Genomic DNA, 22,750 nt, shown 5'->3' on the forward strand with positions numbered 1-22,750 from the left:
GGGGGATGGGGAGGGACGGTAATGGGCAAGGGGTATCTCTTCGGGACAATGGAAATGTTCTAAAATTGATTGTGCTGATTGACACACCGCTCTGCGAGTACAGATGACCTTGAACAACACAGGTTTGAGCTGAGTGGGTCCACTGATGCGTGGATTTTTTCCAGCACATATACGCACGGTACCATAAATGTGTTTTCTCCTCCTTATGCTTTTGTTCACAGCACTTTCTTTTCTCCAGCTGACTTTATTGTGAGAATGCGGTATATCGTACATGTGACGTATGGGATATGTGTTAATCGACTGTTTCCGTCCTCTGTCAGGCTCTGGTCGACAGGAGACGAGTTGTAGTTAAGGTGTTGGGAAGTCAGAAGTTACACTTGGATTTTCAACTGCGCTGGATTTTCAGCTGGTTTGGTGCATCTAACCCCTGAGTGTGTTTCGGGGCTCAACTTTACACTCAAAATCGTACAACTGTGCCTTTTAAATAGGGGAATTGTATGGTCTGTGAATTATATCTTGATAAACTTTTCTAAGTGCGCACTGAGCCCCTTCTGCCAAGCGGGGTAGGCTCTGCTCAGGAATGTAGGAGACTGTTGGAGACACGGGACACATGAGGACAAGGCTCTGCTCCCTGAAAAGATCATGTTGTTATTGAGTCGTATCGTGGATCCTGTCACGTCACATGTCGTAGGCGTGTGTCTGCGTGGGTGCATGCCTACACATAATGTGTTGTCCGTGGGACACAGTTGCCGCCCGGAATGGCCACCGAGCTGAACGGCGGTTAACCTCAGGGTTGAAGATTAGCAGGGGATTTTAAGTCTTCTTCGACTTCTGGGTGCTGTTTGGGTTTGTGGCAATGAATAATATTATTTCTGTCCCCCCAAAGCAGCTACTTTTGTTGTTGAAACCTAAGGAACTGTTGTCTGGGGAGGGGGGGAGTGGGGGCTGGACTCCCACGCAGCGCTGGGTGATATCCGGAGGCCACACCTCTGGGCCTGACCAGGCGGAGCAGGGGGCCCGTCACCATGCACGGGCTGCGTGACCGGGCGTAAGTGAACCCCAGTCCGCCCGAGGTCGGAGGCCAGATGGGACCCACAGACGTTGGTTTGTGCGCAGGGGCCCAGTAGGTACAAGTAAAATGCCCCGGGGGACGTGGGGTTGGCAGAAGGGGCGGGAGTGTGGTGTGCGTGTTGAACCCTCCTGCGCGTCTCAGCTTTCCCTGGGCGCCCGGTTTTAATTAGACACTCAGGACATATTTCCCCCGCCACCGGCCTTCCGTGGACCAGCGAGTGGGAGGACAGTTCAAGAGGAGACAGGTCGTGCAGGGGGCAAAGGCCTGGAGAGACGAACCGGTCCCCACCAGTTAGGGGCTGTGTGAGCTCACCAGGCTACTGGGCGTCTCTGGGCCTCGGGCTCCTTCTCTGCAGTATGGGGTGGTCATGGCAGGCCTGGAGCCGATGTGTCTACACGTCACGGATGGAGGGCATCGTCACGTCTGCCCTGAACCGACCTGTGTTGTACGGCCTGCGTTTGCTTATATACTTTCAGAGCCACCAGATTATAGGGGGCTGTAGTTTGCCTCTGTCTCAGCAACAACCACTGCCCATTCTAGCTCAGCTCTGCTGGCAGCCCCCCCTCCCAGGAGGCACAGGGCCACCCAGCCTCACCCCCAGACGCCTGCCGGGCTGGGAGGGGCCGCCTGTGTCTCGAGGAAGGAGAAATCTTTGCACGGGAAGCTCACGTATGTTTGCCTTTGGGGGACGTGCACATTGGCGCCCCAGCGATGCAGCTGAAGGGCCTGGGCACATGCTAGGAGCCCCGCCGTGACAGGCGAAGTAGGGCTACCTCGGGTGGCCCCAGGTGGCCATGCACGTTCCCAGATGCTTTCTGCTCTTGGACACGGCAGGCGTGGGGTTCAGAAACGGAAGGTGGGTGCCCGCATGTGGGACACACAGCCAGCACAGGGGAGGGAAGCGTGGGGATTCCTGGGCGGGCGCTGGGGTCGGACTCTGCCCGTGGCCTTCCGACCAAGCCACAGGCCAGCCCCGTATGTCTGGCAGATGGTGTTACCCTCGCCAGGCCCTGGTGATCCCACGGAGGAAGAGAGAACAGGGGCCTGGAAGCCCCGGCCAGACATCCCACAGGCTCCCCACCCCCTCCACAGACTCACCCCTGCGTCCTGGGTGGACAGAAGAGACATGGCATTGAGCCCCTGGGAGCAGGTGGGGGAATTTTAAATTGAACTTTGGAGCGGACCCATCAATTTGCCGTGGGATTTGGAGGCTCGGGCACAAGTAGCTGTTTTTAGACGCAGGGGGATCAGGGTCGCCATGCGCCATGCAAGCCCCTGGGGGACCAGGAGTATGGGTATGACCTGGCCAGGCATTGGGGAGGGTCAGGCAGGGATTAAAGACCCCAAGGAAGGGCTGCCAGCTGACAGGGAAGAAAACAGAGGGCTCAAATCCCACTTGGGCAAAGGAGGGTCCTTCCAGCCACGCTGGGGAGCCAGAGCCGGGTCCTGAGGTTAAATGGGCACTCGTGCCCAGCGCCATGAGCTGCCTGGTCCCCAGGCTGCTCCGAGCAGTAAAGACAGGGCAGCTGGGAGGGAGGTCTGCGGAGCAGGGGCCCCGTGGAGGCAGGTGCAGCCGTCTTGTTGGAAGACCGCACACACCTATCAGGTCTGGGAGGGCCTCACCTCCCCAGAGCTGGCCCCTCCCACCCAGCGTGGGGCAGTGGGGCAAGCAAGGGCTGGTGAGACCTGGGTCCAGTCCTGGCCTGGGAACCTCTCTGCCCATCTGCAAAGTTGTCAAGGGAGGCCAGTTCCCAATTGTGCAGGACGAAAGGATGATTGGAGTAGAGGTGCGGGTGCTTAGCAGGATCTTCATTGTGGGTAGCGTCCTGCTGGGCAGCAAGCAGGGAGGAGAGGTGGGGGCGGTGACCTCTCAGACCCCCATGGCCATCCTTGCTGGATCCAACTTGCCGACCGTGGATGGTGGGGCAGTGGGGGCCCCGTCCAGGCAGTGTCTCCAGGTCATACTGCAGCCCCGTCTTTAGAGGCCTGGGCAGGAGGGGGGCAGCCGGCGATCCTGACTGGCCAAGGTGCACTGGGGGCGTCCTGGCAGGCCCCTGCCGCGGGCCCCACACTGGCGGGGTCTCACGGGAGCTGGCCTGCTGAGGCAGGGCGTGGCGGGACCAACTGGGCCCTCCCAGACCCCCTCGGTGGGAGTCCGCAAGCTGGGGCTTGCGATGGGGCGGCCTGGGTTCGAGCCCCACCCATCCTCCTCGCCCGCGTTCCCTGCTCTGTGAAGGTCACCGATGGAAACCCCCGAGTGTAGCACCTGGCACTTAGCCCGGGCACGGGGACTGAAAGACGATGTTGTCACACACATCCCTGTCACTGTGCTGATGCACCATGCACTGCTTCAAGTCGTCAAACGTGTGTCCTGCTCCCATTGGATTTAAGGAACATTTATTGGGCATCTGCCGGGTAGTGGGCCCTGACCAGACAAGGTCACTCACTGGTGCCGGCGTGGCTGTTCTGGCCCGTGGCGGTGTGACGAGAGGGATAAGGGACTGGCCTGGCGGCCTGGAGCTCCGAGCCCTGCGCCCAGCCCAGCCAGACTGTGCGTGTGCCCTGGGCGGGGCCCGCCCCTCTCTGCCATTGGCCGTGTCCCCGGGGAGTGCGGGTGTGAGGAGGGGCCCAGATGCCTACCGCGCCCTGACCTTCCGGAATGCCACCCAGGAGATCCTCAGATGCCTCCCCGCTCAGGAAGAGCCGCTCTTCCGGCCACGAAGTGACACCCTCAGGGACGTGGGTGGCCGGGACGCCTGGACCAGCTGCTGCAGGCGTGACGTGTCCTGGGACTTGCCGGAAGCTCGAGCTGGAGTCTGCTGAGCCCAGTGGCCAGACTGAGCTTCTGGCTCACTGCCGCGTGGCTCCCAGCTCTGCCTCCAGAAGAGGCCCCCTGACCCCCAGCACACTGAGCCCCCACCACGAGCCGCCCCTGCCCCGTCACCATCCTCAGAAAGCCCGGTGTGGGATCACATCATTGGCCCCCTGCAGATGGAAAACAGGCCTGGAGGAGAGACATCAGCACATCCCAGGCCTGGCTTCCCGCTCTTTGCACGGACTGGTCTCCTGGGGTCGCAGTAACAGAGTACCGCAGACTGGGGCTTACCCAGCAGACCTCTGCTCACATCCTGGAGGCCGCGAGCCCAAGGTCAAGGTGTCACCAGCGTGGTTCCTTTGGCGGCCATGAGGGAAGATCTGTCCTTGGCCTGCAGATGGGGGGCCTGTGCCTGCATCTGCACGTGGTCCCCTCTGTGCGTCTGTCTCCATGTCCTAATGTCCTGTGTGTGTAAGGACAGCCGTGACAGCCTCACTTTAGCCCGACTGCCTCCGTGAAGACCCTGTCTCCAAGTCAGGTCATAGTCTGAAGTGCTAGGGCTTAGGGGTCGACAAAATTCTGCCGTCACAGACGGGCTCTTTCTGTGGCCTCCCGGGACCCCCCCTTGGATGGCTCGCACACTCCATCTGGAGGAAGGGAGACTCGGCTGGCTGGGCGGGTTTTCCTTTTCCTGCCTCCCCCATCAAGTCTGAGGCTCATTCCAGGCTCCGTGGGGCTGCCTGGTGGCCCCACAGCCGTGTGTGTGGCCGAGAGCGACTTTGTCGGAATGCGCTCCCCCATCTCAGGGCAGGAGGAACCACAGGGCCTGGGGACCCGACAGCTGGCCCACGGGGCCCCGGGCGTCTGCACTCAGTCCGCTGGGATCCAGAGGCCAAGCTGTTCTCACTCAGGTGGAGACCGGTCTCTGATGCCCTGACCTCCCTGAGTCTAGTGGGGTATAACCCTGTGAAGCCCCCCAACTCACCCCCCGCATCAGTGCTGGGGGAGCTGGGGCCCTGCCTGAGGCGGGGTGACCCAGGATTCACACCCACACTGAGGCACCTTGGAGGCCAATTGCTCTGGGACAGCAAGCGTGACCCAGATACTCTGAGGTGACCTGGGTCCTTTGTCCCCCAGCCCCGTGCTGGCGTTTAGGGGACCCTGGGGAGCGCACGGGAGCCTCTAGTGGGGTGTCCAGCAGAGGAAGCCAGAGGGTCACTGACCGTTTGGGGAGAGGTGACATGACTTGTTCAAGGTGGCTGTCGCTGGTCCAGGGGGACACTGGGCAAGCCCCCCGCCCCCGCATACCTGTTTTCAGGTCAAGGAGGTACAGCGTTCTTACAGGAACTGTGGCACCAAGGGGTGCGGTGCCCAGAGCCTCCAGCACGGGGCTCAGCACACGGGGCTCCCTGGGAATGCACTGTCGGGACAGAGGCGGCCCTGGGCATGGGCCTTGAAGAAGTTCAGTTTTCATAGGTGGAGGGGGGACGAGGGCAGCACTCCCCAGAGGGGGGCGGTGGGAGCCAGGGCCGGTGCTGGGGCGATCGACAACAACTCTGGGAAAGAGTCCGGGGTCAGGGAGCAGTGGGAGGTAAGCCAGGGAACCAGCCGGGCAAAGGGCTTGGAGGCATGGGGGTCCGTCTGCGGGCTGAGCTGAGTTCTGGTGGCTGTTGGGAGCCATGGAAGGTGATTGGGCAGGGCAGGGACCTGAGCAAAGGGTGCCTGTGCACAAGGCCACTCTCCGTGATCCTGCCCCTTGCCAGCTGGGAGAGCTTGTCCTGGGGGCTCCATTGTCCTGGCTGTCCCCTTGTGGTGAGCTCGCTGTGTTTGAGGGGATGCTTTCCCACTGCGTCAAAATGGGGACCTACTCAGACACTCGGGACTTCGGAGCCAGGGTGGATTAGCAGGAGGGAGACCGACCTGGGGTTGAATCTTGACTCTGCCTCTCCTGGCTGCACAGCTTTGGGCTGGTTAGCCTACTTCTCTGAGCTTGGTTTCTAGCTCTGCCAAATGGGTGCAAGAGTATCTACCACGGGGTGGTAGTGAAGACTCCAGGCCAGGTCAGGCCAGACTCTGGGCATTTCCCTTCCCGGATCAAAGTGGCTAGCACCTCCTTGTGGGACTTTGGCTATGGAGGGAGTGACTTTCCTGTCTCCGGAGAGGTCCTGAGTGAGCCTCAGGCAGGCTGTGTGCAGAAGTAGGGGGGACACCGTGTCAGGACTTGGGGAGGGGACTCTGGGGTCTGGTTGTGGTGGCGTTCAATTTTCTATGGCTACATAACAAACTGCCCCAAAACTTAGGCACCAAATGTCCATTCTGTTATATTCACGGGTTCTGAGGGTCAGAAATTCAGAAAGGCATGGCAGGGATGTTTTCTGTCTCTGGTTTCATCTGGGAAGACTTAGAGGCTGGGGGTGACCTGAGAGCTGGGGACAACAGGAACCTCTGGAGAACAGATCCACGTGCCCCCTGCATGCGGTCGCTCGGTGTTTGGGGTGGTTGGGCTTCCTCACTGCATGGTCGCTGGCCTCCAAGAATGAGCGTCCTTAAAAGCAAGGCAGTTTATGGCATTATGATCTAGTTTGGAAGTCACATGGTGTCGCTCCCATCACATCATTGGCCGAGGCAGTCCCAGCGTCCACCTGTGTTCCCGGGGAGGGGGTCTCAGTCCCCACCACTTAGTGGAAGGCATGTTAAAGCCACAGTGGAGAAGAGCTTGTGGGATGGACGTCTGCATCCAGGGGCTGCTCAGAAGCCCGCTGAGGAGCTCAGAGGGATGAGCGTCCCAAGGTCTCCAGAAGAGCGGCGGTCACATCGCCAGATGCTGAGGCATGCGGTGTGCCGGGGGAGACCGGCACGTGCCCATAAAGGTTGAGGCTCAGTGTGATATGTGTTGATTCGTCCCATTTATGGAGCACCTGCCAGGTGCCAGACTCTGGGCTGGGTGCTGTGCCCCCCACAGGTGAGCCAGGCAGGTGTGGAGCCTATACCCCTTCGGAGGAGAGAACTTCAGAAAGACGTTCAGTGCAGAGGGGTGAACAGGAGAGGAGGGGCGGCTCACCCACCCAGCAGACATTCACTGCTGTGTCCTGGGCCGGCCCTGAGCAGGGCACGGAGGACTGCCGGTGGGTCGGCCCCCCAGACGTCCTGGTCCAGGGCTGATGGAGAAGCTGCGAGATGCAGGCAGGAGTTGGCCAGTTTGGGACTATGAAGCGTTTTCACATAATCAGTTCTGTCTGCAAACATGGGAGCTCGAGGCCAGCGTCCACTGCTTAGAACTCTGGCAGAGCAGAGCGGATCGCGGACAGCTGACTGCTGTCTGGGCTTGGGGCAGGTCAGGGGCTCGGATGAGCCCACGCGGCTCCATAGGAGAAACCGGGGACCACGTCCGTGGGGAAGTGGAAGAGGGCCGGGTCATTTCCCGGGTGACGGGATGACAGCTTCACGTGGACATGGCATCCCGGTGGAATCCCTGCCGTTTGATGGTGTGACTATGGAAACGGGCGTGGGGGTTGGTGCTGGGAGTTCAGGCGTCTGGGGCGATAAGCTTCCATGGGGGGGATTCTGTCCCCCATCTCTGTGCCCTTGAGCGCAAGCTCCTGGGGGGCGGGGACTGCTCTGCTCTGCCTGGGTCCCTGGGCCAGCCCCGGGCCCGGCAGGGAGTGAGAGCCCACCGCATCTCTGCTGGATGGAGGTCCTGGGTGAACGACATACTTGAAGAGTCAGAGAGGTCGCCTCTCTGGCTGAGCGGGGAGCCTGCTTGCCAGGCCCAGGCTGCTGACGGCCGTGGTGAAAACTGCCACTCCAGAGAGAAGTTCCCAGTTTGTGATTATAATTAGCACTCAGCCCGTAAGTAGGTTAGGGAAGGAAGCTCTCTTGTGCCATTTGGTATGATTTTCCAACATGCAGCTCTGGAGAGGGCAGCAGGAGAGAGCGCAGGACCTGTTCCCGACCTGAGACACAGCCCGCAGAAGAGTGTGCCCCGAGGACAGGCAGACCCTCTGAGGCTTGGGGTGGATGGGCCCTCAGCTCCACACCGAGAAAAACCAGCCCGAAGGAACACCTGTGCTGGGGGATGCACCAGCCACAAGGATGCTTCTGGCCACGTGGTGCGAGAGAGTTGTCTCCTCCAAACCCGGCCGTAGGGAGACACACTTCACAGAGCTGGCCCCTGGCCCTAGGCTGGGGCGGGGGGTGAGCTTCCAGGCCAGGGAGGCAGGCACACAGACCCAATGGACAAGGGCCACCCAGCATGGTTAGTACTGAGGTGGAGATGAGCATGGTGACGGGTACTTGCTGAACCAGAAGGCACCTGCCCACCTCATGTCACCTCCCCCCAGAAGTCCTCCTTGTTTGCACACAGGCTTATCTCCCTGCTGTGCTTCTCTCTGTGGCTCTCTGCTCATTGTCATGGTTAGAAGTGAAGGCCTGGGGGAGGATGGGAACTGTGTGCCTGGGACCCGCCCTGGACATAGCAGAGTCTCAGGCCTGGGTGGGCATGCAGGGTTTATATGGCTTATTCAGGGTTAGAGCAGAGTCGTGCAGTCTGGAGCCCTAGCCAGCGGTCTGCGTGATGCAAACGGCAGAGTGGAGAGTGCAGCAAAGTGCTCAGCTGATGGGGAGTGGGGACCAGTCAGACGCTAAGCACACAGGGCCCCCACGTGTGGTCCCGTGGTGCATGTACCCCCAGTACAAGCCCTGGAGAACGAGATGAGCAGGGAATGTGTGTGTTTGGCCACGTCAGACACACTGGCTTGGGCTCCAGCACGGACTGGGCCCTTGGAGGGGGAGAGGACAAGCCGAGTCACTGAGAAAGCACAGAAGAAGCAGTTGGAAATGTCCCTGAGGGTCACGAATGACGTGTGCCTTGCTGTCTGGGAAGCGAGAGGTGCGTTGTTGCTGGAACAAGAGAGGCACCTTGCTTCCCCCTTTCTGCCCTCCCTCACCACTGTGCCTCCTTGGCCCGGCATGTCCCCTCTCCTGCTGCCTGCCATCTGGTGGGCCAGCCAGCGTGTGCCCCTGGCTCCCCGATGCCCACAAACTCCTCTGTTCCTCCGCTGAATGAGGGTGCACCTGACCAGGATGTGCAGAACAGCAGGTGGCTATGGGGATGGACGGGCATCACACCCCGCTGAGCTGGGGCCCAGCCGAGTCCCTCCTCTAGCTAGGTCACTCTGGGAAAGCCCCCACCTGTCCCTAAGTCTGAGGGTCATCACCTGTAAAATGGGGGTAACAGACCATTCCTGCAGGTAGGGGGCCAGGGCTGGGCCTGTTTGGTTCCTGTGGAATCCGGGCACCTAGTAGGTCTTCGGGCATTTGTTGGGTGGGTGAATGACGGAATCAGCAAACAGTAACAGGAAGAACAGCTTTGTTGTTTGAGTTCTTGGAGTAGAGCGCGCTTTGGCCGAGCGCCTTGCAGTTCTGACTTCACAATGAAGTGCTTTGGCTCGCGGTGTTCTCCAGGGGTTCAGGGCACCTGGAAGGCTCAGGGCAGATGCTCTGAGGCTGGAGGAGGCCGGGCCGCAGCGGCGCCTGCCCTGGTGAGGAACCCAGGGGAGAAGGGAGACCGTGCCCGGCACGTGTTCCGAGGGCATCACCGTGGGCCTCCAGCTTTGATGACAGGAACAAAGAGGGGGCATTCGGCTACGGCATCTAGAGTGACGTCAGGTTGGTGAGTTTCTATGAACAAAGTGGGAGGTGGCCCCCGTCAGGCCTGAGCCGACAGAGCGAAGAGGAAAATGGGAGGATTTGCTGGGTGAAGAGGCCAGAGGCGTGTTCCCCGCTCATCAGGGTAAAGAGGCCCATTTGCCCGGTGCCCAGGAGGCCCGCCCGCCAGCCACACGGGCGAGGGAGCCGAGCGTGGCACTGACATTAGAAGTGGCGTTGGTGGGGTTCAGCCACAGTCCCTGTCCCCAGGCCAAGGGCCAGCAAGGCCCGGCACTGGTCTGGGTTGGCCCCGCCCACCGCATCAGCCCTGGGCACCGCTGGGCAAGGCACTGGGAGCAGAGGCCGATGTTAGGAGCCCTACCTGCTGGAGGTCGCTAAGGCCACCATCCGTGGCCCCCCATCATAGTCACTGCCTCCTGTGCCCGCACACACAGCAGGTGCTCAGCTGGGTCGCTGGCTACACACACATCATCTGGTCTGATCAGCACGAGGGTCCCACATTTGGGAATACTTGTCCCCATTTCATAGAGGAGGGAACAGGCTCCAGAGGGCATGTGACCTGCCCAAGGGAGGGGCACAGCTGGGATCAGGACGTGTGTCCCGCCCCTCCCTGTCGCCTGCCCTGCCACGTCACAAGGTGGCCAAAGCGTGGAGGCAAATCTAGGACAATCTACCGACGAGGTGGGCAAGTAAGCAAAGGCACGACCCCCCTGGGAGGCTCCTGGTCTCCTTCCTGATAGCCTCCTCCCATCCCCATCCCCAGGTGCGGGGTGACCCTGAGATCTGAGGGCCTGGGGACAACCAGGCCTGCAGCTGGGGTCCGCGATACTTGTCAGGCATGGCACTGGTTTGTTTGTTTTTTTTTTCTACTTTAATGGAGTCTCACAAAATGCCTCATGAGACCAAGCTCTAGCTCATAGATGTGAAACCTGAGGCTTCTCGGGGTTTGGTCAGCTCTCCAAGGCCACACAGCTGCCCCCGGATGGGGATGAGGGCCCACACCCAGCCCTGTTGGCTCCTGTCCCGGGCCCAGCAGCATGCAGCTCCTGTCTCCTGGAGAGAGAGCAGGGGCACAGCCTGGAGGGACTCCAGGGCATCGCCGGGGACTGCGGGGCCGGCCCTCGATCAGGTTGATGGTCCCGGGAATAATTCCTGTTCCTGGCGAGGCTCCCCAGTGCTGGGATTTCCTTATCCCAGGGCGATCAAATGGTCACAGCCTCGCGTGATCGATTCTCACCACTTGACTTTATGTTTTAAGTTATTATCACAGCTGGGGACTCGTGAAACCAAAGGTTGGAGCCCATCTTGCAATTGTAGCCAAATGAGCCTGTTGCATTTGTGGTTGGGCCTCTGGGTGTCGTAGCTCTCGATCTCTGTTTCTCTTTCCTTTAACGTTTTTCACACACTTGAGTTCTTAGAGTGGTTTTCGGTTTGCAGCAAAACTGAGCAGAAAGTGGAGTTCCCGCAAACTTTCCCCTATAATATGTGCGTTTGTTGCAGGTGATGAGCCCATTTTGATACATTGTAATGAACTGAGGTTTCCATCAGGGTTCCCTCCAGAGGGCTGAGCCTCCTGTGGGTTCGGACAGAGTGTGTTCACATCACAGTGTCCCACCCGAGCGGCTTCTCTAAGCAGCCCCAGGCTCCACCTGCTCATCCCTCCCTCCCCCCAAGCCCCGGCAACTGCTAATTGTTTTTACTGTTTCCATGGGTCTGCCTTTTCCAGAATGCCCTGTAGATGGACTCACACAGCACACAGCCTCTGCAGACTGGCTTGTTTCCCTCAGTTATATGCATCTGGGTGTCTTCCATGTTGTTTTGTGGCTTGATATCTGGTTTCTGGATAATTATCCTTTTTTACGTGAGACCCACGCACCAGACACCAGGGCTGGCAGGAACAGCCGGTCCTTGTCCTGGGGCCGCCTGGGGAAAACCCCGGGTGTGGCCCCCTGCGGATCCTGAGCCTCCTTGCCCGGCCTCAGCTCCCTCAGCAGCAGGGACAACAGCACCCGGAGGAGAAACACCCCATCAGAGTCCACATGCAGGGATTTCTTGCAACTGGGCCGCTGTGAGGGTGCAAGGAACGAGCTCACCTTGGGAGGTTAGATGCTCCCGCCACAAACGCGCAGGATTCACGGATGGGAGCCCCCGGCCAGGCTGACACCTGCGCAGAAGGCCCGCCCGTCCCCACCGCGCAGTGTCTGCTTCCCGCCACCAGAGGGCAGCACCACTGTTCTCACGACGAGCCGCCCCAGGAGGCTTTAGAGGATGCTCCAGGTGGGCAGAGTTGGGGCCCCCCAGCAAAACCTATCTTAAAGCAGCTCTCCCCCGCCCCAGACCAGATAGATCTCCAGTAGCCAGGAAACTGGCGGTGTCAGGCTCTGTGTTTTTGCAAATGACAATAGCTATTGTGTATTGAGCCCATCATCTTAGCAAGCCCCCCCACCCCACCCCCAAGGCAGGTGATGTGAGCAGAGGGCAGATGCGTAGATGGACAGACACACGGAACGCTGGGCATTCCAGGTCACGGCACGCAGGGGGTGAAGCTGGGGCTGCACCCAGGCTGTCTGCCCCTGTATCCTGTGCTCCCCCAGGGCTCACAGTGACCCCCAGGGGGGGCTGGTTTGACCTTCCCTCATATTGGACTTGAGCCAGATTCTAGTAGTATAAAAACTTGCTTGTCTGCTTGTGGACAGATGATAGGCTATTGTTCTTTGTCTGCCTGACAACTGAGAAGATAACAGTGTGGAGGATGTGTCCCACCCCCCACCCCCCACAGTCTCCACTGAGCCTCAGAGGTGGACAGGGTGACTCAGGAGCCCGCCGGGCCCCGGGCTGTTCACAGGTTTTAAATCTGGATTCCAGTGGCTCATTCCGCCAAGGGAGTCTTAAATTCAAGCCCAAGGAAATGCCGCCTTCCACCAATTTTATTAAGTAATAGATAAGGCAATTTCTGCACTTTTTCTACAGGAAAAAGAAGCGAAGGGCAAGCCTGCTGTTGGCATTTAAGCTGGAGTGGGGAATGTCACCATGGCCGTAGGAGGGCAGACGGACCTCACGGGGTCCCCCGCCCAGCCCTGCACCCTCCAGTCTGCTGTTTGGATCCTGACTCCTCTGGAAACGCGAGGCAGGCGTTGACTCTGGGTCTGGGGTACCCGGAGTGATGCCGAATTACTTTTCAAGCTGCTCACCTCCTTTCCTGCACCTTCTCATTCCCAGGCAGCTGGAACCCTGATACCCTTGGGGTGTTCACAGCCTCCTCCTCGGACAGCTCGCTGTCCCCAACATGGCCCAGCCCCCACTTTGTGCCGCTTGCTCTCAAACTCTGCACCTCGGGCAGGGACCGCAGCAGAGAGGAGCCTGGCTCTGGCAGATCAGGGGCTGCTGGGGCGCGGGGTGCTGGGGGGCGGGGGACAGGTGGGAAATTGGGTGGAGAAATGTCCTCCTCTGTCTGGAGGGACCTCCTTGATGTTTACGACAGGAATGAGGAGACCTTGAGGTCTGGTGCTTGCTCAAAGCTAGTGTTAGACAATTGTGTAAATGGGGTGTGTGTGTGTGTGTGTGTGTGTGTACATACAAATAGCTTGACCGCCCCAACAAAGCGTGGCTGGTGCTTCCTCAGCCAGCCCACACCCCCGGGCCCACCTGGGGTTTCAGCTGCAGCCAGGTGGACTCACCTGCACCCTGCAGACTTCCTGCCTCAGGGCCCCCTCACTCCTTCCTGCCACCTGCTGGTCCCAGATACACACCTGCAGCCCGTCCTTGTCTCAGCATCAGGCAGGGCCCCAGACCAAAAAAGGAGGGTGGCATTAGAAGATGTGGAAATGAGAAAAGACACTCCCCACCCCACAAGAAAAGCAAAGCGGTCTACTCAATGCTGGCTGGAGCCGGGGGTCGGCTACCCGCACTTGGCAGAGACCCAGAGGCAGGCAGAGCAGGGGAGAGCTTCCCAGAGGAGGAAAGGGGGCTCTTGGGTGAGCCCGACGGGGACTGGGGGCCTGGGGAGGCTGGAAGGGGGCGTCCCACGTGGCTGGTGAGGGAGCGGGTTTGGCTTTCTCTGGTCGGTCCTGAGTCGGAAGGCTCCAGCCTGTTCGGGTGCCTGCCTGGGCCATGCTCTCTGCCCAGCAGGCCTCTGCGCCAGCCTCCAACTCCGCCATCCAGCCAGCTCCTCCTCGTGCTTCAAGTGACTCTGCTGGCCCCCAGCCCCTGGGCCTCCCCTGGGGTGTCTCCACTGCCCGACTGGAGCTCCTCAAAGGGGCAGCCCCACCATGGGCCACAGCATCCTGCGTTCTGGCCTCCATAGGTGCTTTTGGAGGACGTGGTTGAGGAGCGTATGGCCCTGCCCAGACCCCAAGAGCCCCACAGCTGGGCCTTTTCACCGTCCACCCTGCCCTGGCCAGCCCTCAGTGGGTTCCCAGTGCTTCCATAAACATCCCAGGCCATGGCTGGCTTTAAGGAGGACAGCAACAATATTCAGGTCAATGGCCCCAGGACGCAGAGGGAATCTGAAGCAAGCTCAAAGGAGGACCGTGGTTATTGTACTTGCAGAGGAGAGGACTCTGGGTCTCCTGGCTGCAAAAGGGCTGCCAAGCTTATGGTGGGGGACCTTGCTTCAGAGGCCCTGCTGGCCGAGGACCTGCCAGGTCAAGGCAACAAGAGAATAGGCTGCCTGTTGGGAGGGGTTGTGATCTCTCACCACTAAAGGGGTGCCCACCTGGATGGGGGACAGGTGGCCCACTGGGTGGGGCTGCCATAGAGAGGAGCCCCCTCACTGGGGGTTGGCCAGATGGCCTCTCACATTATCCAGTCCCCTCGGGTCCCCCAGGAAAGAAGATGCGTCTGTCCCCTGACACCCAATGGGGCTTGAGCTGGGGCAGGGGCCCCCAAGGCCTCACGCCGCTGCTGCTTTGCTCCACTGGGCCTGGCGTGTGTCCTACCTTTAACATGGCTCATTGTTCCCTCCCTGGCAGTGTCGGAGCCCCAGGCCGCCCACAGCCCCCTGGAGAAGCCGCCCAGCACCGCGATCCTGTGTAACACCTGCGGGAATGTGTGCAAGGGGGAGGTGCTAAGGGTCCAGAACAAGTACTTCCACATCAAGTGCTTCGTCTGCAAAGGTGAGCATCCCTGGTCTCTGGTCTTTGCCCTTGCTGGGGGGGGGGGGGCGGGGGCGGGGCGGGGAGCACGGAAGGATCCAGAAGCTTCCCGAGAGGGCTGCTGGGGGAGGTGGCGTTTGGGCTCTAACTTGGAGTAAGGACGAATCGCGCGGTCAGAGGGGGTGCTGGGCCGGTCCAGGGGGCAGGGGCAGGTGCGTGCCGTGTGGACCCACGTCTGTGGTTTGACCGTGGAGTGTGCCGGGCGAGAGGGGGAGGGGCAAGGCTGGGGGCCCAGCCTCCTCCCCGTGCCAGCAGCTAGCTGAGGGGGTAGCTGGGGTCTGGGGACAGGGAGCATGACCCCGGCTGGATTCCAGGCCTGGGTGTGGCCCCGGCTGAGTCCCTTGGAGATTTTCAGGAAGCACCTCCTGGGCGTGGGGGTGCGAGGCCGCAGGTGAGCCCCCCCACCCCGGAGGAGCTTTGTCCATCGCCACGCCATGGCCTCGGGCCCTCTGTGAAGACTGCGTGTCCAGTCCTGTTGTTTGGAAAGAAAACTTGAGAACCACTGGCCTGGATTCTTCTGCTGTGACAGGGGACACCCCAGAAGTGGCCCTGAAGCCCCCTGGCCCTGGAGGGGGGCAGAGTGCCATGGGAGACATGGGGGCCCTGCGGGGGACAGTGACCCAGGGGAGACCCAGGGACCTCTGGGGTGGCACCGTTTCTGGCAGGGGTGGGAGTGCCCCGGGACCCTCAGTCTGAGGGTGACACTGACCCTGCTCCTCAGAGGGGCATAGCCTGGAGGTGCCTGTTTTCTGGGAATGGATGGAGCAGCCCCAGGTGGGGGTGTGAGAATAACAAGCCTTTAGTATCCTGTAAACACTGCCTTTGCCCATGATGCTGCCCCCCCGCCATGGTCAGTGCCTCACCCCCGCCGTAGTTAGTGCCTCCCCCGTGGTCAGTGACCCACCCCTGCTGTGGTCAGTGCCCCCCCACTGTGGTCAGTGCCCTCACCCCGCCTGAAGCATCTCTTCCTTTTCATCAGAGCTTCCCAGACCACTGTGGGATTTATCTGGTTTAATTTTCTCTACTCTCCAAAAGACAAATTTGCTGTGTCTGAAAAGCAAAATCCATTAAAATGCTCTTTTAAAAGGTTATTTTTAAAGACACTGGGGAAGCGGCCACCGTGTTTAAAAGGATTGTCTGTAAGCACAGAGCTTAGGAACCCAATAGAAGGCATGAGACTCCAGAATCGAGTCCTGGTTTGACCCACAGGATTTGGGGGGAGGTGGGGACTGCCCCAGGAGCACCCCCCTGCAGTGTCACCTGGGCCAGATGACTTTGTCCTCCGAGCTAGCTCCTGAGCAGATGTGAGAGTAGCTGTGGCCCCTTCCTCGTGGCAGGCGGTGGGCAGCAGGCAGCTCCTGGGACTGGCCCTGTGTGACTGCGGCTACCCCCCCCCCCCCCGCGGCTCCTGCAGTAGTGGCTTCGGTGGCAGGACCTGTGGGCACGCGGGCCCCGTTCCAAGGCCACAGCCCACACCCACAGCCAGTTACAGAGCCTCACCCCGTGCCAGGCAGCTGTGCCCACGGCCATGCAGATCAGTGAGGCCCCTGCCCTTGGGGGGTGGGGCATCTCTGCTTCACCTGCTGAGGAACCAGGTGGGGTATAGCCAAGACTGCCCGCTAGCTGGAAAAAGCTGTGTCTCTTTAAGTATGAAGATCCCACAGTCTCAGACTGGTCTTTTATCCAGGTTCTCATGAAAATGCAAAGCCTGTGAATCATCGAGGGTACTTTTGGGTGAATCAAAATGAATACCTAACTCATAGTGTCTTAAACAACATGGATATTTATTGTCTTAACCTAAAGCCTGGAGGTGGCCCCTTTACTCCCCAGAGTTGGTTAACTTAACAGCTCAACAAGGTCGTTAAAGACCCAGGTTCTTTTTCTACTTCCCCACCCCCACGGCCCCCTCTGCCCCTCCCTCATCCTGTGCATGGTAGCAGTACCTCTCCTCATGGTCTCAAGGTGACTGCTGTAGCTCCAAACATCACATCCTCACAAGGTAGCATCCAACCTGGGAAGGGATTCGGGGGTGGTGGGCTGTGCACAGGCAAAGGGCTCCCTCCTCACACGATTCTCCCTTTGACCAGGGAGAACCCTTTCCCCCAGGTCCCCCCCCAAAGACTTCAAATCTGATTTGTTGGCTAGAACTGGGTCCCAGGCCCACCCACGTGGGCACAGTGGACCAGAAAGGAGGGTGGTGACTCACTGAGACCAGTCACGTCTGTCCCTGGGTGGGCATGCTGCCAGGTGAACCAAAGCAGGGTCTGTTCGCACAGATTCTCACCAGAGGCCCCAGTGTGAGGGGTTCTTGCCACCCTGGCACTTGTTGGATGTACCTCAGTTTGCATGAAATGATCATGTAATTATACTCTCCCTCATGGATGCTCCAGTCTTGGGCTTTGATGCCTGGAGGTTTGGGCGCAAATCCCACCCCTGCCACCCCATTGTGAATGTGGGTCTTAGACACGTTTCCTAACCTCGGGGTTCATGCAACCATGATTTCTTGGGCACCTACTATGTGCAGGCAGTGTTCTGGGTGCTTGAGATGCATCCGTGAACAAAATGGATATGCTTGTCCTTGTGGAGATCATGTTCTAGTGTGGGGGACAGACCATAAACACTGGATAGGATACGTACATTTTATTTAAGTGCCGAACAGGAAAGGTGGAAGAGGGGCTCGGGAAAGGCAGGCATGTGAGTTCGGGAGGAGTTGCTATTTTCAACCAGGTAATCAGGGTGGGCCTCACAGAGGAGGTGACCTGAGTGAAGACTTGAGGGATATTTGGGAAGAGCCTTGCAGCCTGAGCAAGCATCTGGGACAAAGACAGGAAAGCAGGGTGTGTGCCTGGTGGACCCGGGGACAGGCCGGAGCAGAATGAGCGATGGGGACAGGTTCCTTGTGAGGTCCTTGGCTCTGGTGTCCAGGGAGGACGGACAGAGGAGGGCTCTGCAGTGCTGTGCGGGGGCGCAGCTGGTGTGCGGGGAAGGGCTCGGGGGCCAGAGCCCATGGTGTCCACCCTGGGAGGCCATGTGATTCTGGCTGGGATTTGAAATCCGGCCGGCTCTATTCTTATGCTGCAAAATAATATAGAAATGGGTCAAACACCCGGCACATAGTAGGTCCTCAAGAAAAATGAAAGTGTTGCCATTTTTACAAACAACTTGAAATTTGCCTCGAAAAACCTCTTGACCGTGTATGTGCGGCCAAGTCCTGTACCTTTAAAACAGGGTTTTTTGACTGGGGTCTTCTGTACCCTGCTGGTAATGCCCTGGAAACATGGCCCCGGTCTGAAATGCTGAGCACGGGAGGCCACATCCACCTGTGAACCCTAGAAAGCGTGCGTTCCTGATCCGGGAAGCCATGGGACTGAGCAGAACCATGATTGTGGAGCGAGCCAGGCAGGGAGGGAAGGGGGTGTGATGGGGAGGTAAGGCCCCCAGCTCTGCCGGGAGCTTGGTGGCAGCTACAGGGTGTACGGCAAGGACACATCCATCTGGGACTATAAAGAGCCACCGGAGAGCCACTCTGGGCACCTGGGGGTAACAAGGGAACAGTGCAAAATGCCTGCATTCTCTCCTTTGGGGCATTCCTGGGGCATTCATGAGAAACCGACCAAGGGCTTCTAGAACCAAAGGAAAGCTTCAGGCACGTGGGCCTCGTCCGCCTGCGCAGGGCACGTGTCCTTCTGCACAGCCTGACCCACGCAGGGCGCTCCAGGATCTGTGGACCACGGGAAGGCAGGAAGACACTCTGGCAACGGGAGGCTGTTGGTACAGAAGGAGGGTCCCAGGGGACAGGGATTGGGTGAGCCCTGGCTGGCCGTGGCCATGAGCCCCCAGCCGGCTGGCCCCGATCAGGCCGCGGGGGTTGCCTGCAGCGGTTTCCTTGTGTTCTGATGTTAGCTGCTCCCTCCTCGGCCCCCCAGCACAGAGAACCGTGGGGGAGAGTGGGTCACATCCCTCCGGGGCCACCCGAGGGGTCCCCTGTCGGGTTCGGTACGCAGCCTCCCCGTCTGTCCTCTGTGAGTCTCTTTAACTGGAAGTCATGTTGTATCCCTGCTTCTGTGTCCTGACTAATTCACCGCCCCCAAGCCCCCAAGCCCATCGTGTAAGGGCTTCAACCTCAAGTCCCTCGCGTGCAAGGCCCACAGTGAACTTGGCCGTCCCTCAGCTGTTGGACGCCGACATCCATTCCAGCCTGGCGCTGAGCCACGTGGTCTTCTGCACCCGATCTCACTGACTCCTTAAGACAACCATGCAAGATATGGGTGTGCTTGACCCCAGTTTACAGACGAGGACTCGGAGGTTCAGAGAGGTGACGTGGCTTGCCCAAGGTCACACAGTGGGGAAGCAGTGGGAGCGAGGATTCAAACCCAGGTTGCCCGACTCTGAACCCAGCCTGAACGTACCAGGGTGTGTAACGAACCGCAGAACTTCTGTGGGTGTTCCTGGTCCTTTCCTGGGGATAAAGTCCCAGAAAGGAGATTGATGGGTCAAAGGGTAGGAGTGGTTTTCACGTTCTTTAGAGTCAGCGCCGAATGGTATTCCAGAAAGCGTCTCGCCACCGCTGCCCGCACTCCTGAGCGTTTCTCGTGAATGACCACAGGGAAGGGGGAGACCAACCCTCGGGGTCACCCACAGCTGCTCCACTCCCCTGTAATCATGTTGGCTAACTCGACAGGCAAGATAGAATGTCATCATTGTCCTGATTATCCGGAGTTTTTATTTTGAGCAGGGGGAGGTCCGGGTTTTGACTCTGACCTGACATGCTTGGGGGAGCTGCAGGCCGGCCAGGAGCAGGGGTGACCAGCGGGGACAGGCGTGGCTGGAAAGGGCTTCGTGGGCGCCCCGGGGCCTGCGATGCTGAGTCACGTGGTCTCAGGGGGGCGCTACGTGCGTCAGCACATTCTTCTAGATCCAGGATATGCTGGCAGATCCTTGGAAAGATCAGGAAGTCAGCCAGACGCCAGAGTGCGGGTACCCTTGGGCCATCCTGGCGCTCCACAGCAAGGCCCCGGGTGGGCTGTTCTTCCCGAGTCGGGGTACGCCTGCTGGGCGTGCGCCGTGGTGCAAGACGACACCGAGGGTTTGCACTGTCCTGCTGGGAGTGGAGGGTTCAGGCCTGGCCACGGCCTCGGCCTCCAGGGATGAGTGATGTCGGTGCAGCTGCAGCCTTGATGGGGCCCCGCATACCTCGGGGCTCAGATGATGCTTCTCTGTGCTGCTGTTTTTACCTTGGAAGTGGACTGTGTTCCAGATGAGGCTGCGGAGGCCCAGAGAGATTCAGGAGCTTGTGCAGGGCACACAGCCAAGTGCACAGGTGAAGCCGGGATCCAGAGCCAGGCTGCTCCAGCCTCTGGGCTCTCAGCTGCCCAGCTTCTGTCTCACTTTGCAGAGCTAACATCTCCTCGGAGCACCACTCCAGTGTCCGTAACTGGTGCGCAGCACGTGCCGCCCTGTGGCCCTGGCGAGGGGATGGGGACCCTGGAGAGGCCCACTCCCTCACCTTGTGTGGGGATGGGGCTGAGCTGAGGGGGCATCCCTCCCCGCAGGGCCGCCTGGACCCCCGGGTGGCAGGCGAGTAGTGAGGGCATGAGCTGAGGGGGCCCCCGCTGACCAGGCCAAGCAGACTGGGCGCTGGGGACCCCGACTCCCTGGAGATTCGGTCTCTAGACTCCAGACTTCCACAGATGCTCTCCTGAAACTTGACCTGCCTGAGAAGGCGCCTGGGGGTGGGGAAGGCTGCCAGGCTTCCCTCGCTTCCCGGACTCCCAGGGCACCAAGCCAAGGAGCGGTTGCACGGTCGGGGCTCCCTTGACCAGGCACTGGGGGCTCCTCTCGGTCACCAGCACCCATGGCACCAAGCGCTGATGCAGGAAGGTTTTCCTTTATGTGTCTAAACTGATTTACCAACATTTATCATGTATGTGTTATTTTGATAGCTTTCTACTAATCTTTGTAAAAAAAAAGAACCCAATCCAGAAATAACTTATTAAATGTTTAGAGCCTTGTGACCACAAGAAATTCTGAATAAATCAATGTCCACGTTGACTCTGGAATTTTTTGTTGCAGAGAGCACAATGGGGCACTTCCAGTCTTTTTTTTTTAATTAGTTATTATTTTTTTATTAGTTTCTGAGGTAGAGGTCAGTGACTCATCAGTTGCATATGATACCCAGGGCTCATCACATCACGTGCCCTCCTTCATGCCCATCCCCCAGTTACCCATCCCCCACCCACCTCCCCTCTGGCAACCCTCAGTTTGTTTCCTAGATTTCAGTGTCTCTTATGGTTTGTCTCCCTCTCTGATTATGTCTTATTTTATTTTTCCTTCCCTTCCCCTATGATCCTCTGTCTTGTTTCTTAAATTACACCTATGAGTGAGATCATATGGTATTTGTCTTTATCTGATTGACTTATTTCGCTCGGCATAATACCCTCGTTCCATCCACATCATTGCAAATGGTACGATGTCATTCTTTTGGATGGCTGAGTAGTATTCCATCATAGATATAAACGACATCTTCTTTATTCACTCATCTGTGGATGGACATCTGGGCTCTTTCCACAATTTGGCTGTTGTGGACATTGCTGCTATGAACATCGGAGTGCATTACATTTGCGTGCAGTGCTTTGGGGAAGTAGAGTGGACATAGACTTTCCAGGCAGAATAGGGACAAGGTGAAGTTTCTGCTTACTGCGAGTTGGCCATGGGTTTTGCAAGTAGTTATTGGTGGTCTTGCTTTGGCATCTACCTTCCACTGCATGTGCTCAAGAAGATGATGTGAGTTAAATTTCAAGATACCAATACTTAGAATTCACCAGAAACAGCATCCTTTGCAATCAGTTGATATGTTGATGAAATATTTTCAGTGTTGATTCAAAAACATGGTGAAGAAAGAAGGAAGGAAGGAAGGCAGGAAGGAAGGACATGGTTTTCAAGACTCTGCTTGGGGACTGGGACCCCCGAGGACCCAGGACTGACCCGGCTGGCAGGGCGGGGGCTGCAGGGTGTCCTCCTCGCCTCTTGAGGGGAGCGGCTGGGCCAGCTGGAGGGGGGGCGGTGCATAGGTGGCTCCCTCCGAAACCATGCATGGCTCCCACATGCCCCTGGGCTGGAGGGGGAGTGTGTGGGGTGGACGCATGGGTGTCCCGGACTCAGACTGGCAGGCTGTCCTGAGAAAGTCGCCCCATTCCCCACCTGGCAAAGTGTGCAAAAAGGATTCGTGTTGGAGTGTTCACGGTCTCTCTCCCTCCTGTGGGAGATCTGGCCTTGTCTGCACTGTGGGAGACAGACATCGGGACATGGAAGTGGGCAGGAGTCAGGGAGGGGGTTGGGGGGGTTCACTGTGGCCTGGGGGCAACCACAGGACACATCTGTCCTCCGCCACACGGGATCTGCCCGCCCAGAACAGAGCACCTTCCCCGTGTGTTGTATCCCATGTTGGGAACAGCCCGGTTGGGGTCGTGGAGCGGCTCACGGGCGCCAGCACTCCACCCCCGCTGATCTCACGGGCGCGGGCCCCTTTGCATAGCCTCATTCTCGTCCTGGGTTGGTGCTACGCTTCTGGAAGCTTCCCCAAGAAAGTCCACCCAGCACCAGGCTGAGGGCCAGAGCTGGAGGTCTGTTCCTGGAGCCCGGCCCCACCAGGGGTTCGGCGAGTCAACGGGACCTATGTCAAGGGGGAGCTGTGCGTGGGGGGACCGGGCAGACGGTCGGCACCCCGCTGACGCTGACGCTCCCCCACCCCCCCAGCATGCGGCTGTGACCTGGCCGAGGGCGGCTTCTTCGTGCGGCAGGGCGAGTACATCTGCACGCAGGACTACCAGCGGCTGTACGGGACCCGCTGCTTCAGCTGCGACCAGTTCATCGAGGGCGAGGTGGTGTCGGCGCTGGGCAAGACCTACCACCCCGACTGCTTCGTGTGCGCCGCGTGCCGGTGAGTCAGGCCTGCTGGACTCCCTGCTCCTGCCCTCCTCCTCCTCCCTCCTCCCTCCATCGTCCTCCTTCCTCCTCCTTCCCTCCTCCCTCCTCCCTCCTCCT

General features: G+C 59.2%; 1 protein-coding gene across 26 annotated transcripts in view; it reads left to right on the forward strand.

Annotated features, from left to right (window-relative positions):
• Positions 1 to 22,750, forward strand: part of ABLIM2 (actin binding LIM protein family member 2) — a 141,457-nt gene that overhangs the window by 26,408 nt on the left and 92,299 nt on the right. For all 26 annotated transcript variants that reach the window (XR_012377827.1, XR_012377828.1, XR_012377830.1 and 23 more), the window contains exons 2-3: positions 14,525 to 14,668; positions 22,463 to 22,646. Coding sequence is in view for 18 of the 26 variants with exons in the window: in XM_073891366.1 (XP_073747467.1) it covers positions 14,525 to 14,668; positions 22,463 to 22,646 (328 nt within the window). In the remaining 8 variants the exon portion in view is untranslated. The remainder of the gene's footprint in view (positions 1 to 14,524; positions 14,669 to 22,462; positions 22,647 to 22,750) is intronic.

Source organism: Callorhinus ursinus, unplaced genomic scaffold, assembly GCF_003265705.2.
Source record: "Callorhinus ursinus isolate GAN/ISIS: 27379988/994484 unplaced genomic scaffold, GSC_fseal_2.0 scaffold4, whole genome shotgun sequence".
Lineage (NCBI taxonomy): Eukaryota > Metazoa > Chordata > Mammalia > Carnivora > Otariidae > Callorhinus > Callorhinus ursinus.